This window comes from Mustela erminea, chromosome 16 (genome assembly GCF_009829155.1).
Source record: "Mustela erminea isolate mMusErm1 chromosome 16, mMusErm1.Pri, whole genome shotgun sequence".
In the NCBI taxonomy this organism is placed as follows: domain Eukaryota; kingdom Metazoa; phylum Chordata; class Mammalia; order Carnivora; family Mustelidae; genus Mustela; species Mustela erminea.
Genome location: NC_045629.1, coordinates 85,089,345 through 85,103,242, shown reverse-complemented (window position 1 = coordinate 85,103,242; position 13,898 = coordinate 85,089,345). Strand labels below are relative to the sequence as shown.

At 58.2% G+C, this 13,898-nt stretch overlaps 1 protein-coding gene across 1 annotated transcript in view; it reads left to right on the top strand.

The window, feature by feature from the left end:
* ARHGAP39 (Rho GTPase activating protein 39) overlaps positions 1-13,898 on the top strand; it is a 67,495-nt gene that overhangs the window by 40,000 nt on the left and 13,597 nt on the right. The window contains 3 exon segments of the mRNA XM_032316576.1: positions 1,756-1,839; positions 8,155-9,505; positions 10,995-11,556. Coding sequence (XP_032172467.1) covers positions 1,756-1,839; positions 8,155-9,505; positions 10,995-11,556 — 1,997 coding nt within the window.

Genomic DNA, 13,898 nt, shown 5'->3' with positions numbered 1-13,898 from the left:
CTGCTGAGCAAGGAGCCCCAGGCAGGACTTGAACCTAGGATCCTAGGATCATGACCTGAGCCTAAGGCAGACACTTAACGACTGAGCCACCCAGGCGCCTCCAATGTACTCCTTTTTAACTTGGGCCTGGGATTTTGTGATTGCTATGATGAAGGTGCGCTCTGTTCCGGAAGTTTCTGCGAATACACAGAAGAGCTGTTGGTCTTCTCTATCACACAAGTGATAAATTACGAGTCTCCCTGACACCTTCAGTAGCTGCTCCATTGATTCCTTTACTTTCTCTAGGGTCACAACTAATGACAGTTTTGTCTCTTTCAAATATTTAAATCTCTTTCCTTTTTTGTCTTACTGCATTGACTAGCATTTCCAAAATTATGACATACTGGTGGTGAGAGTAGGTGTTCTCTCATTCTGACTTTATGCGTATGCTTTCAGTCTTTTACTACTAAAATTGTGAAGGCCTTGAATTTCATGTGGGTATTCTTGATCGCGTTAAGTAAATTTTCTTTTACTTCTGAATTACTGAGAGTTTTTGGTTTTTGTTTTTTTAAGATTTTATTTATTTATTTGACAGAGATCACAAGTCGGCAGAGAGGCAGGCAGAGAGAGAGGGGGGAGCAGGCTCCCTGCTGAGCAGAGAGCCTGATGCGGGGCTCGATCCCAGGACTCTGGGATCATGACCTGAGCCGAAGGCAGCGGCTTAACCCACTGAGCCACCCAGGCGCCCCGTTACTGAGTTTTTAAATCATAGACATTAATTTGATCACGTCTTTGAACATCTGCCAAGATAATCACCCACTAATATATTTCCCAGATAGTGAGGGCCTGTTATGCTCCACAACCCCACTTTTAAGAAGTTTATCATCCCTGTGAGAGTATTGTTTTTTTAAGACTTATTTATTTGAGAGAAAGAACAAGGGGACAGGCATAGGGAGAGGGAGAGCCTCAAGGAAACTCCCCCTTGAGTGTGGAGCCTGACGTGGGGCTCGATCCCAGGACCCTGAGATCATGACCTGAGCCGAAATCAAGAGCTGGATGTTCAACTGACTGAGCCACCCAGGCAAACCCCCTCCTATCCCCACTGTGAGAGTATTTCTAACACTGCTTCCTTCTCAGGTCATCTGATCAAAGTCATGGAGGGTTTTTTTGTTGTTGTTATTGTTTAAAGCTTTTATTTATTTGACAGAGAGAGACACAGCAAGAGAGGGAGCACAAGCAGAAGGAGTGGGAGAGGGAGAAGCAGGTTTCCCAGCGGGCAGGGAGCCCAACGCAGGGCTCGATCCCAGGACCCTGGGATCATGGCCTGAGCTGAAGGCAGATGCTTAATGACTGAGCCCCCCAACCACCCCTAAAGTCATGGTTCTTACTAATCCACCAGTATGGCCTTAGAGTAGAATCCCCAGTTCCAAGTCATGTGAGCTCCTAAAATTCAGGATGGGACAGTCAGTGTCTTTGCCTGTCCCCCAGCCTGTGGACAGGGCTGCAGTGGAGCTGTCCCTGCTGGAAGGCAGGTGGGTCTCCAGTCCATTTTGTCCAGGCCATGTGCAGTGAGGCAGGCTTAGGGCAGAGGAAGTAACCCTTTGACCTGATGAAGGGGATAGCTTTGTGGGCTGGACACTGGGGTATTTTCCTAAAAAACTAAAAGAATGACACTTACATACTTAAAAGTGAAAGTCTGGTTGTTTTGAATGTACCATGTTTTTTTAAGTTATTTCACTTATGCTCATGTCTTCATTTCATTTTCCTGTGTTCCAGCTCTTCCCCACCAGGAGTGTTCCTCGAGAAGGACTATGAGATTTACCGGGATTATAATGCGGACGGCCAGCTTCTTCACTACAGGTAGAACCCAGTGGCTCACACTTGGTCCTGTCTCCTGACCGGAGGGTGGTTTTCCTGGCAACTCGGGATGCTGGAGAAGAGTCTGGCTCTAGAGTCAGGAAGCATGTGAGGTCCCGTACTGGCCAGAGGGACATGAGGGGAGGCTATGGGGCTACCAGCACCTGGGCAGAGGCCTTTTGGAGTGGTCCCCAGGTTCACGTGGCAGCTCTCAGGACGGTGGAAGAAGCTTGTCACCACCCGTTTGGGGAGCCATGGAGCCATTGCCCCTAACAGGGCTGAGTCCCCGGGGGACCCCTCCGCACAAATTCTCCCCTCGAGCCCCAGGCCTGAGCAGAGCGCTTCCTGGGTGAAGTTGGGAAGGTTGGTGTTCATCATAAGGACGGAAGTGGACGTTGGTTTCTCTTGGTCCCAGCTTGGCCTTGCCGGGTTCCAGACACGACCCTCTGTCAGACTGGGGCCATCCTCAGCCAGCCCGTAGGTCCAGGCGGGGTGCTGTGCCTCCAGGTAGCCTAGGAGCCCTCAACACGGACCAGCAGGAGAGATACCAGGGTTGGACAGGGATCTGAAGACCTGAGAGGCCTTTGGGGTTCGTTCAGACAACTGAAACGTTGATCTTGGGAGAGCTGGCGGGTTTGTTGATGCGGAATGGGATCCGAGCCTACCTGGGTCCACAGGTATGGGCGCGTGCCGGTGGGTGGGTTTTGTAGCCCCTGTGCTTCCGTGTCCTCAGTAAAGCAGGGTGCAGAGGGGGCTGACTGGGTGGGCCCTCGGGGCGCCTGCTGCAGTGAAGGTAGGTCAGGGCAGGCCCTCAGACTTCCGGTTTCCTGTGGATTGCGCGGTGCTCTGGCGGGCTGCCTCTCAAGTCCCCCACACCCTTTAGGGAGCCCATGCCCACCTGGTCTTTGGTGGCTTCTTGGGGCCCCGGCTCTGCTGTCCTGGGGGCTCCTGAGCTGGATCTGAAAGCGGAGCGTTGCAGTTTTAGGAACAAAGGTACTTAAGCAGCCAGAGTAGGAAGAACGGAAGGTAGAGTCTGCTCGGACTAGGGACGAGACTCGCCCTCCCTCCCGCACTGTGAGCAGGTCTGCGAGGGGGACGGGGAGTGGCGGAGGCTTGTGCTGCCCGCCTAAGGCCATGTGCTGGTCAGCTCCCTGAGCAGGGCAAGGGCAGTGACCGGATGCCTGGCAGACAGCCCGTCCGCCCCAGGTGCAGGGGTGTGGCAGACCCGAAGCGCTGCGGGGCAGTCGGAGGCTGCACAGTTCAGGTGGTTTTCCAAACAGAACTTCAGGTACAGTTTCTTGTCCACATGAGCAAGGTTCCGTTGCAGGGGTCCGGCGTCCACATACACGGCCTCAGTTCCCCAGGCTGTGGTCGTGTGAGGTGCTCTCCGCTCTCCTTTTGAGAAGAGGCCGTGGAGAAGTAGTCTGAGCTGAATGGAGCCCTCCCCTGCTCCTGCCCTTCCCATGCCCTGCTGGGGTCTCTCCAGCATTTCCGGTGCGTGGACGTCTCATCCTTCTGTCGTGGTTTGAAAGAGTCCCTGAAAGCCAGACCAAGCAGTCATCTCGTTTTATGTAGAGACGCTGTGACTCTCTGCCTGGGCACTTCGACCTAGTAGAGTTGATGTGGGGTTAAGGCATGGGTGAGGGACAGGCTTCCTGGGTTTGGGGAACCATAAGGACACAGGTCTGAGGGCAGGCCAGGGAGGTCGGACTGGGTAGAAAGGGTGGCCATAGGCAGTTGGGCCATGTGGCCACCCACTGGTCAGAGGTGGAGGAACGCACCAGAGGCAGGCAGCAGGGCCTGGGAGCTGGATGTAGGGCTTCAAAGAGGGCTTCCAGAAGAAGAGCAGAGCCGTGGGGTCAGGTGGGAACACAGGGTATGGGGCTGTGGAAAGGCCTGGCCTGAGGACAAGAGCTGAAGCTGCCGGTGCGGTGGTAAGCCTGGCAGGGGTAAGCCCCTCTTGGCTGCTGGGCTCCTCCTCTCCGTGACCAAGGGCCATCTCTGGGCCCATTTTCCCAAGTGTGACTTGGAGTCCATGACCCAGAGGTTCCTGCATGGGCCTCAGGCCTGGCGTGGCTTCCGTAGGGTGCACACGCACGCTGCGGTGCTGGGAGCTCGGCCTCTCGCTCAGCCCAGGGGCGCGGTTTGCATGGTGGAGGCGAAGGCCATGGGTCTGCCTTCCCCCTGCCTCGGTCTCTCCCGTTTCTGCCCTGACTAGATGGAACTGTTCTTGGGTCCTGAAACAGGTGTGTCATCTGAGCCTCTCGTGTGCTCTGGACCCTGACACTTCCTTACCCTCCTCATCCTACGGCACCATTTTGATGGCCCGCCACTGACAGGCCACAGGGGCCTCCTCCGGCCGCGGCGCTCAGCACTGTTCAGCAGGCAGGGGTCATTCTCCACCTCACAGCCCCACAGGGCCCGGCACCAGGGCTGGGTCACTGTCTGCTGAGTGGTGGAAGAGAGGGCGGAAAGAATGCTTCATGCCGAGTGTCTCCTGTGTGTCAGCACTGAGCTAAGGACTTTATCGGATGCACATTCTGTGACTCGACCTTCCTGAGGATAAAGGAGGACACTGAGGCAGAGATGGCAAGTGATTTTCCCAAGCCCCACAGCCAGGGACTGGCAGGCTGGAGTCCAGTCCCAGATCTCTGGATCCCCAAGCCAGTCCTCAGGGTCTGCTGAGCCCTGACACATGAACCACCACCCTTCCCTCTGCCTCCAGCAGCAAGGAGCAGAGTCCCCAGGAATGGCAGCCTGACCCCGAGTCCTGCCACTCGGACTTTGCCTCAGGACAGTGAGACTGAGCTGCTGGGTATCTCTGTCCACTGGCACGGCTGGGTCCCGGCTGTGCGGGGCGGGCCAGGCACCTGGTGTGTTGGGGTGGGCTGCCTCGCAGCTGGCAAGGGCCTTCGTGCCCTCAGTCCACTCTCACGTCACTGGCCCGTGTTCTCCAAGGCCTCCCTCTCCCAGCCCCAGTCCCTGGAAGTCATGACCTTGTCCAGAAAGGTCCAGCAGTAGCGGACAGGGCCAGAGGTGGCAAACCATACAACTGGTTTCTTAAACACTTGGGATTTCCACTTTTGCAGTCACCACTGCATTGAGTTACCTGAGACCAGCCTGCACACAGAGAATAAAATAGACAAAATTGTCCTGAAGTCCTCAGAGATCTAATAAGGAGTGAAGACTTGAGGGCTGAGGAGAGGTCAGTGCTACTCAGCACACATACGATGCTGCCTGTCCCTCAGCACAGCTGAGAGGCTGAAAAGCCAAACTGGCCACTGGGTGGTTCCATTGGCTCCAACCATCAGAGCTCAGGGGCCACGGAAAGAGCCCTAGTTAACCTTCCGGGTTTCCACCCGGGCTCCAGAAAGGCTACACCCAGGAGCAGGACGAGCCATAAGTAGACCAGTCCTCAGACCCAACCCTGGTTTCCAGTCAGCTCAGTCCCACATGAGGTTCAGATTATCTGCCCTTTGCCCAGCTGCCTGTCAGAAGCAAAAATAAATCCAGAGCCTCAAGTGATCTCTACAGTTTTTCATCAGAATTTCAGTCTAAATTTATCTGTGTAGAAAATCCTAAAGAACTGATAAAAAACCAACAACAACCACCACCTAGAACTTAATAAGTGGTTAGAGCAAGTTTTCAGGATACAAGGTAAGTTTAAAAGGTCAGTTGCTTTCCTATATACTAGCAATGAACAAGTGGAATTTGAAGTTAATACCACTTACATTTGTACCCCCTAAAATGAAACCCATAGGTATAAATCTAACAAAATATGTACAGAATCATATGTACATATGAGGAGGGGAGTGCCTGGCTGGCTCAGTGGGTTAAAGCCTCTGCCTTCAGCTCAGGTCATGATCTCGGGGTCTTAGGATCGAGCCCCGCATCGGGCTCTCTGCTCAGCGGGGAGCCTGCTTCCTCGTCTCTCCGCCTGCCTCTCTGCCTGCTTGTGATCTCTCTTTGTCAAATAAATAAATAAAATCTTTAAAAAAAAAATAAAAGAATCTATATGAGGAAAACTGCAAAACTCTAAGGAAAGATAGCAAAGAACTGAATAAACGGAGAGGTATCCCGTTTTTGTGGACAGGAAGATTCAATGTTGTCAAAGTGTTGGTTCTTCCCAGCTTACGCCACGTAGACTCAGTGCCACCTCAGTCAAAATCGCAGCAAGTTATTCTGGGGACAGCAGCAAACTCAGTCTAAAATTTATATGGAGAGGCAGGAGATCCAGAATACCCAACACAGTATTCAAGGGGAACAAGGCTGGAGGATGAGTACTGCTCGATTTCATGGCTTACTGTGGGGCGCCCGGGGGCTCAGTCAATTAAGCAACAGCCTTTGGCTCAGGTCACGATCCTGGCGTCCTGAGATTGAATCCCACATCGGGCTTCCTGCTCAGAGGAGAGCCTACTTCTCCCTCTGCCCCTCGTCCTGCTGGTGCTCGCTCGCTCTCTGACAAATAAAATCTTAAAAAAAAAAAAGACTTACTACAAAGCTACCACAATGAAGACAATGTGGTGTTGGCAAAGAGTGGAGAAATCAAGTAGAGAGCTGGGGAGCAGATCCGGACAGTGTAGCCGCCGACTTTGACGGGGGCAGGGCAGTCAGTGGAGTAAGGGTAGTCTTGGGTGGTCTTCCCGGTGAACATGCTGGGTCGGCTGAGTGCGCGTAAAAAATGAGTGTAGACACAGATTTGACCCCCTTCACAAAAATTCGTTCAAAATGGATCACACACAAACTTACTCCTAGAAGATGACAAAGGAGAAAACCTAGGTGACCTCAGGTGTTGCAATGATTTTCAGATACAGCAGCAAAGGACCATCTGCGAGCAAAATAGCTGATCAGCTCAACTTCATGAAAATGAAAATCTCTGCTGTTGAAGACAGTAGCAGGAGAATGGGACGACAAGGCACAGCCTGGGACAGCGTTTACAAAGCTACCTGTGATAAAGGACTAGTCCCTAAAATACACAAAGAAGAGGAGACAAGCAGTACCGTTAAGAAGTGGGCCAGAGGGGCGCTTGGGGGGCTCCGTGGGTTAAAGCCTCTGCCTTCGGCTCAAGTCATGATCTCAGGGTCCTGGGATCGAGCCCCGCATCGGGCTCTCCGCTCAACGGGGAGTCTGCTTCCTCCTCTCTCTCTGCCTGCCTCTCTGCCTACTTGTGATCTCTGTCTGTCAAATAAATAAATAAAATCTTTAAAAAAAAAAAATAGCGGGTCGGAGAGCTCGCCGACCCGTCAGAGAAGAGCACAGACGGCGGATGACCAAATAAAAGATGCTCCACGTCACGTCATCGGGGAGATGCATCGAGGAAGCGAGATCCCACGACACACCTGCTGGGATGGCTAAAATCCAGAGCACCCACGACACCAGGTGCCGGCGAGGACGCGGGGCAGCGGGGACGGGCGCTCCCGGCCGGCGGGAGAGCAGAACGAGCCGCGCGGCTCATCGGCTGTTGCCCTGCACCACTCCGGCGGGGATGGCGGGAGCTGGGGAGACTGCACGGGAGCTGGGCTAGGGCTGCACGGGAAATCACTGTACTTTCCCCTCGATTTCGCTCTAAAAGCTGTTTTTCCATCTGTGCCCAGGGCAAAGGTTTGTGTGTATGTGTGAGGGCAGAGTCCTAGGAGGGGAGACTGCCTTTTTGGAACACACAGGAGCCTCTGGTTGAAAAACAGGACCTGAGATGCTGAGGGGTGAGAGGCAGCCCACCGCCTGGTAGGGGCACAGGCAGGTGTTGGACCGAGGAATGAGGCCTACAGAGAAATAAGCGTGTCAAAGCCAGGGTTAGGAAGGCCTCTGGGAGGGCCGCCCCTGGCTGCTATAGAATAGCTCTGTGCCTGGTGACAGGGTGTGACCAGAGCGTACCTCCACATGCGTGCACATGCAGAGATGCGTGTGCACACACCCTTGCAGGGACTGTCATGGTGGGCATCGGGGGTGGGGCTGTGTGAGGACAGGAGGGCCGCTACCCTAGGCTGCACTGCCCAGGGCTCAGGACCTGAGCAATGAAGGGTGGTCAGGCCACTTACAGGGGACCCCCCAGCAAATATCAGGCCCCTAAAGCCTACAGCCCCCATTTGGGAATTGAGGAGAACACTGAGAAATGACCAGGCCTCTTGGGCCCTGACCTGAGACGCATGTGACGCCCAGGCCAGTGGGTTCAGGCTGCTAGCTGAGCTGTACTTGCACCTCTCCCCAGCACGTAACCTGTGCCTGTGTCCCCGCCCGAGCCTCCCCCCGGTAACCTGTGCCTGTCCCCCACCCCCCAGAGCCTCCCCAGCTAACCTGTGCCTGTCTCCCTACCGCTAGGACCTCCTCACTTCGGTGGAATTCGGGTACCAAGGAGCGCATGCTCATCAAAGTTGCTGACCGGGAGCCCAGCTTCCTCTCCTCCCAGGGCAATGGCTATGCCCTAGACAGCCACGCCGGCAGCCGCTCCCGCAGACCCTCAGGTGGGCAACACTCGCCCAGCCTACAGACGTTCGCCCAGGACTCGGACGGCCCCGTCTTCTTTCCTGAACGGCGGCCTTCGCCCTTCCTGAAGAGGGCTGAGCTGGGGAGTTGCTCCCCGCTGCTGGCCCAGCCACGCAAGCCCACCAGTGACTCCCAGCCCTCCTCCCCACGCTACGCCTATGAGCCCCCGCTCTACGAGGAGCCCCCTGTGGAGTACCAGGCCCCCATCTACGATGAGCCCCCCATGGACGTCCAGTATGAGGCTGGCGGGGGCTACCAGGCCGCCTCACCGCAGCGGTCTCCAGGCCGCAAGCCAGCCCCCTTCCCCCAGGCTCCCAAGCAGGGCTCCTCGCCCTCCCAGCAGCTGGTGCTGACCAGGCAGAGGTGCCCAGACCGCTTCCTTAGCCTGGAGTACAGCCCCGCCGGCAAGGAGTACGTGCGGCAGCTGGTGTACGTGGAGCAGGCGGGCTCCAGCCCCAAGCTGCGTGCGGGCCCGAGGCACAAGTACATGCCCGGTCCCGGAGGAGGCTCGCTCCCCCTGCAGCCCAGCCCCTGCCTGCTGCGGGACCAGCGCCTGGGGGTCTCCTCCGGGGACTACAGCAGCATGGAGGGGCCTGAGCCGCGGCACACCCAGCCACCCATGCAGGTGCCCCAGGCCCAGGACGACACTATGTCCTGGTCCAGCCAGCAGGACACCATGTCCTCAACCAGCTACTCCCCGGGCACACGCAAGAGGAAGAGCAGGAACCCTTCTCTGTGCCGCGCCCCCAGCACCTCGGCCGCCGAAGGCACCGGGGACCGCGACCTCCTCGGGGAGCAGCCCCTGGCCGAGGAGCGGCCTTTGTGCGGGCCCAGCCTGGCCCCCGTGAAGCGGGCAGAGGGCAAGACGGGCGAGGCCGAGCCTTTCCTGGCGCAGGCGCGGCTGGCCTGGGAGGCGCAGCAGGCTCACTTCCACATGAAGCAGCGGGGCAGCTGGGACTCCCAGCAGGACGGCTCGGGCTATGAGAGCGATGGCGCTGTGCCCCTGCCCATGCCGGGGCCCGTGGTGCGTGCCTTCAGTGAGGACGAGGCGCTGGCCCAGCAGGATGGCAAGCACTGGCAGAGGGGCGCCTTGGAGAGGCTGGCTTTCCCCCAAATCCTGCTTGAGAAAAGCGTCTCCGTGCAGACCAACCTGGCCTCGCCAGAGCCCTACCTTCACCCCTCACAGGTAGGGGGGTGCTGCCAGGGTCCCTGGCCAGGGGGTGGGGGGGTGGGGGTAACCTGTGCAATGGTTCCAAGGCACGGTGTGGCACTTAGCTCCTCGGAAGGCCTGGCCAGTGGTGGCTGGTCACCTGGGGGGCAGAGGCCGTGCCCTGACCCCACCCAGGCCGTGGTGCAAGGAAACAGTGGGGCAGCCGCCCAGCCCCTGAGCCTCTGTTCTCCCCTGTGAGTGGACTGTCAGCGCAGGGGCAGTGCTGGAGGGTCAGTGCTGCTCTACTGCAGTGAGGAGGGAAGACCAGACGCTGGTCCTGGGGCCAGAACCTCATGCTGCAGCTGGAGCCAAAACCGAAACCTGGCCTGGCTTGTCCCCTCTGCTCAGTGCCAGGCACAGGCATCAGTCAGGCTCTGTGAACCCAGGCACTTCTGTCTAGCTCATGTGCTGGAGCTTGATGTCCCAGAACTTTGTCTGGGGAAGTGTCCTAGTTCTTCCCTCCTGACCCCTGACCTTTCACACCATTCTGCTGCATGAAGCCCTGAGGGTCTGCCCTGGCATCTGCCAAGAGCTGGCAGTGGCCAGACGGCCTCCTGGCGTCGGGCTCTGATCCCCACCAGGGAAGACCTACCTGAGGTCCCGGTGATCTTGGGAGGCCGGTGTCCCTGGGCAGGGCTGCCTTAGTGCCCCTCCAGGCTGGAGAGCTCAGAGCAGCGTTTCTGTCCAAGCCAAGAAAAGATGCCTAGTTACCCCAGTGATGTGTCGTATGGCTGTGCTGAGGCCATTAGGGAAGCAGGGAGGGGGCTTGGGAGAGACCTTTCCTTCTAGCCTTGTAGGAAGCAGCTGAGCCACCTTGCATGCTGGCCATGCCAGTGCCCAGCCCCACCCTGCCCACAGCCCCAGCTGGGGATCTTTGTTGGAGGGGTGAGGGTTAGGGGCAGGCGCGCAGCAGACCCGGTGAGACTCTGTGTTTCTCTGTGGAGCCGCGCTTCTTGGGTTCTTCGCGTCTGGCGGGGTTTCTCTCTCCATCTGTTCCTCAGCCTCAGAGCTCAGAGAACTAGCAGAAGCCAGACAAAGGAGCAAGGCTCGCAGGAGGCAGTGCCCTTCCACCATGCACGGGGTCCTGGCACCCTGCGTGGGGAGGGCAGCAGCCCCTGGCCTCTTAACCAGGGACTGGTCAGCCCAGGAAGCCGGTGAAGCGCGAGGGTGGTTTCTTCCCACCCCCAGACCTGCCCTGGACACCCTCCCCCACCCACCACAGCTGTCAGCCACAGGGACAGGGAGGGGCCTCCGTGACCCCTCTGGGTAAAGGGCGGAAGAAGGACCCGTGTGGGTTCCCTTCCCGGCTTGTGAGAGCATCTAGCATGTGTGTACGAGGTGGGTAGAACCGGAGGAGGCCCAGACCTCCTCCAGCAGCCTCCCGGCTGGCCGGGGAGACCAGACCTCTCTCCTGGCGGGGTCACGTGGAGCCCACGACCCCTCACGGCCCCTCTGTCCTTCCCAGTCGGAGGATCTCGGCTCCTGTGCCCAGTTTGAGAGTAGCCGGCAGGCCCGCAGCGTCATGCCCAGTGCCAGCTGTGTGTTCCCCCCCTTCACACTGCGCAAGCCGTCCTCAGAGACCGACATCGAGAACTGGGCCTCCAAGCACTTCAACACGCACACCCAGGGCCTCTTTCGGCGGAAGGTGTCCATCGCCAACATGCTGGCCTGGAGCAGTGAGTCCATCAAGAAGCCCATGATTGTGACCAGCGACCGCCACGTGAAGAAGGAGGCCTGTGAGATCTTTAAACTGATCCAGATGTACATGGGTGACCGGCGCGCCAAGGCCGACCCTCTGCACGTGGCCCTGGAGATAGCCACCAAGGGCTGGAGCGTGCAGGGCCTGCGGGACGAGCTATACATCCAGCTGTGCCGGCAGACCACGGAGAACTTCCGCCTCGAGAGCCTGGCCCGCGGCTGGGAGCTCATGGCTATCTGCTTGGCCTTCTTCCCACCCACACCCAAGTTCCACTCTTACCTGGAGGGCTACATCTACCGGCACATGGACCCCGTCAATGACACCAAAGGTAAGGCCCAGTGCGTGAGATTCCCTGCGCCCCGGGCTCCGCTGCCAGCTCCAGGAAGGGCTGTGGCGAGAGCATCCTGGTCTGTGCGGGCCACAGGTACGTGGCACGGCACCTCTAGGCAGACACACGGGTCCTCCAAGGGCCAGGCCCTAAGTTTCTGCAGGGACGTGGGGTCCTCGGGGAGCTCTTCCCTGCCACTGAGGCCCTGAGGAGGGCCACAGGCCATCCTGGGATAGGGTCCCCAGCCACAGGCCAACAGTTCAGAGAGGCAGGGGCCAGATGAGGACTGGCTTCCGTGTCTCAGCCAGCTGGCCCCCTCTCTGCTGATTCCTCCGCACCCGGTCCTCTGCCTGATGAGGGTCTTCGTGTAGTTGCTGTGTTTGGTTGCAGCTGTGCTGTGGTCTGGTGACATGGTCCCCCGGTCGGGCTCTGGCCATCTGCTGTTGGGGTCGGGGAGGAGACTGGGAGCCCGGAGCAGGGTTCCTGAGAGCAGGGAGGAGCCTGGGGGCCAGGCGGGCAGAGCCCAGCACCAGCTCTGGCTAGAGCAGTGGGCCATCAGGGCACCGCAAGCTGATCTGGCCCTGAGCCACCCCAAGAAGTCAGAGGTTGGCCCAGCATGGGTAGCCACCTGCCAGTAGCTGCCCGGGGCCAAGTATGGGGCCAGATTCTGCCAAGCGCTCCTGAAAGCCATGGTTAGGTTGGTCTGGTCCCACACTTGGCTGCTCCAGGGAGGACTCAGGGCCACGGCCCTGCTAACCAGACAGCGGCTGCACAGCTGATACCAGTCCTGTGCCACTAGAGAGAGCATGGGGACAGGGCCTTAGGCAACAGCTGCATCTGCAACAGGCTGTCTGCCACCCAGACAGCCACGGGTGTCCCCAAGGCACGGCCACGGAGCTAGTGTCCGGATGCACGCGCTCATGCACTTTCTGGGCTCCTCTAATGGGAATGACTGTCTACCTTGATCCAGCCAGGGCCTTGCCCCGGCTCAGGGCTGTTGGGCCCGCGTGGGTGCACAGAGTGATGGTTGCTGTGGGGGCCCAGGCAATGGTGGGTCCTCGGGAAGGTGGGTCAAGCACAGGCACCGGCCAGCCCATCAGCCAGTTGGCCACAGATCTTAGAAGCCAGGAGATTTTCACTGAGGCATGTGGTTTTGGGGGTTGGTTGGTTTTTAAGATTTATTTATTTTGAGAGAGGGAAAGTGCCCGGGTAGGGGAGAGGCAGAGGGCCAGAATCCTCCAGCGACTCCCCCTGTGCAGAGCCTGACGTGGGACTCGCTCTGACAACCCACGAGATCATGACCTGAGCCAAAACCAAGAGCTGGATGCTTGACCAGCTGAGCCACCCGGACGCCCTTAACTGAGGCGTGTGGTGTTTGGAGCAGGGTCACTGAGTACAGCCGGTGGGCGTCCCCAGGTAGTTTCTCCCGACATGCGGAATATGTAGCCCGATGGGCTGCCTGGGTCGGCCTCGTCTGCCTCAGTCTCTCAGGCCTTCCCAGGAGAGGGGGTGCCCCTGTTTGCTGCATGGTTCATGTCAGTCTTCTTCAGGGGCCTTAACGTGTGTGTCCACTGCTCAGCACATGGCCTTTGGGGCCCCAGGGAGCGCTTGTTCGGTAAAAAGGTGAGTGAAGAGCGAGCGGACAGAGGCCATTCCTGCCGGCCAGCGGGGGCTCCCCCAGGAGCGGCTGGAGCTCCAGGCCCCGTGCTGGGCCCGGCAGGATACTCCTCATGGCACAGAGGTTTGTGGGCCTTGGTCCTAGTGTCTGTACCACGGGGATGGGACTGGAGTATGTGAGGGAGTTGGTGGTCCTCCTGGACCTATGTGGCTTTGAGCCTTTGCCCCCCTGAGGGAGGTCCAGGTGGTCTCAGCACCCCACGTTCTCGGCCTGCAGAGGGAGAGTGGGTCTGTGGTCTCACCGACAGGAGCCTGCTTCTAGACTGTGGGATCGGATCTCACAGCCAGAAACCAGCCCCAGGACTGCCGCTGGGTAGGCCTGTGCTGTAGCTCCTGCTCGGTGCTGAGCCAGAGGGAGGCCTCGTGCTCACTCACACTGGCACGTCAGGAACAGGCACTCTGGCTGGCGGTCAGGAAGCCGCCTCCCGTTGGCCCACGAGGACGGAGCCTGTTCTTGGAGAAAGGAAAACCGCGGCCCATCTCAGGGTTACGGGCAAGGGCAGAACTAAGCCCACATCCCTAGTGGTGCTGCCCTTCTGGGCCTCAAAAATCTTTGATTTTTTTCTGCTGTCACACGTGTGATACCTACTGTGTGTGTGGTCACCATTGCAAGGGACCAAGGCACCAATGCAGTGATCCCCAGGTCCCATGTCTGTGGACCCCTG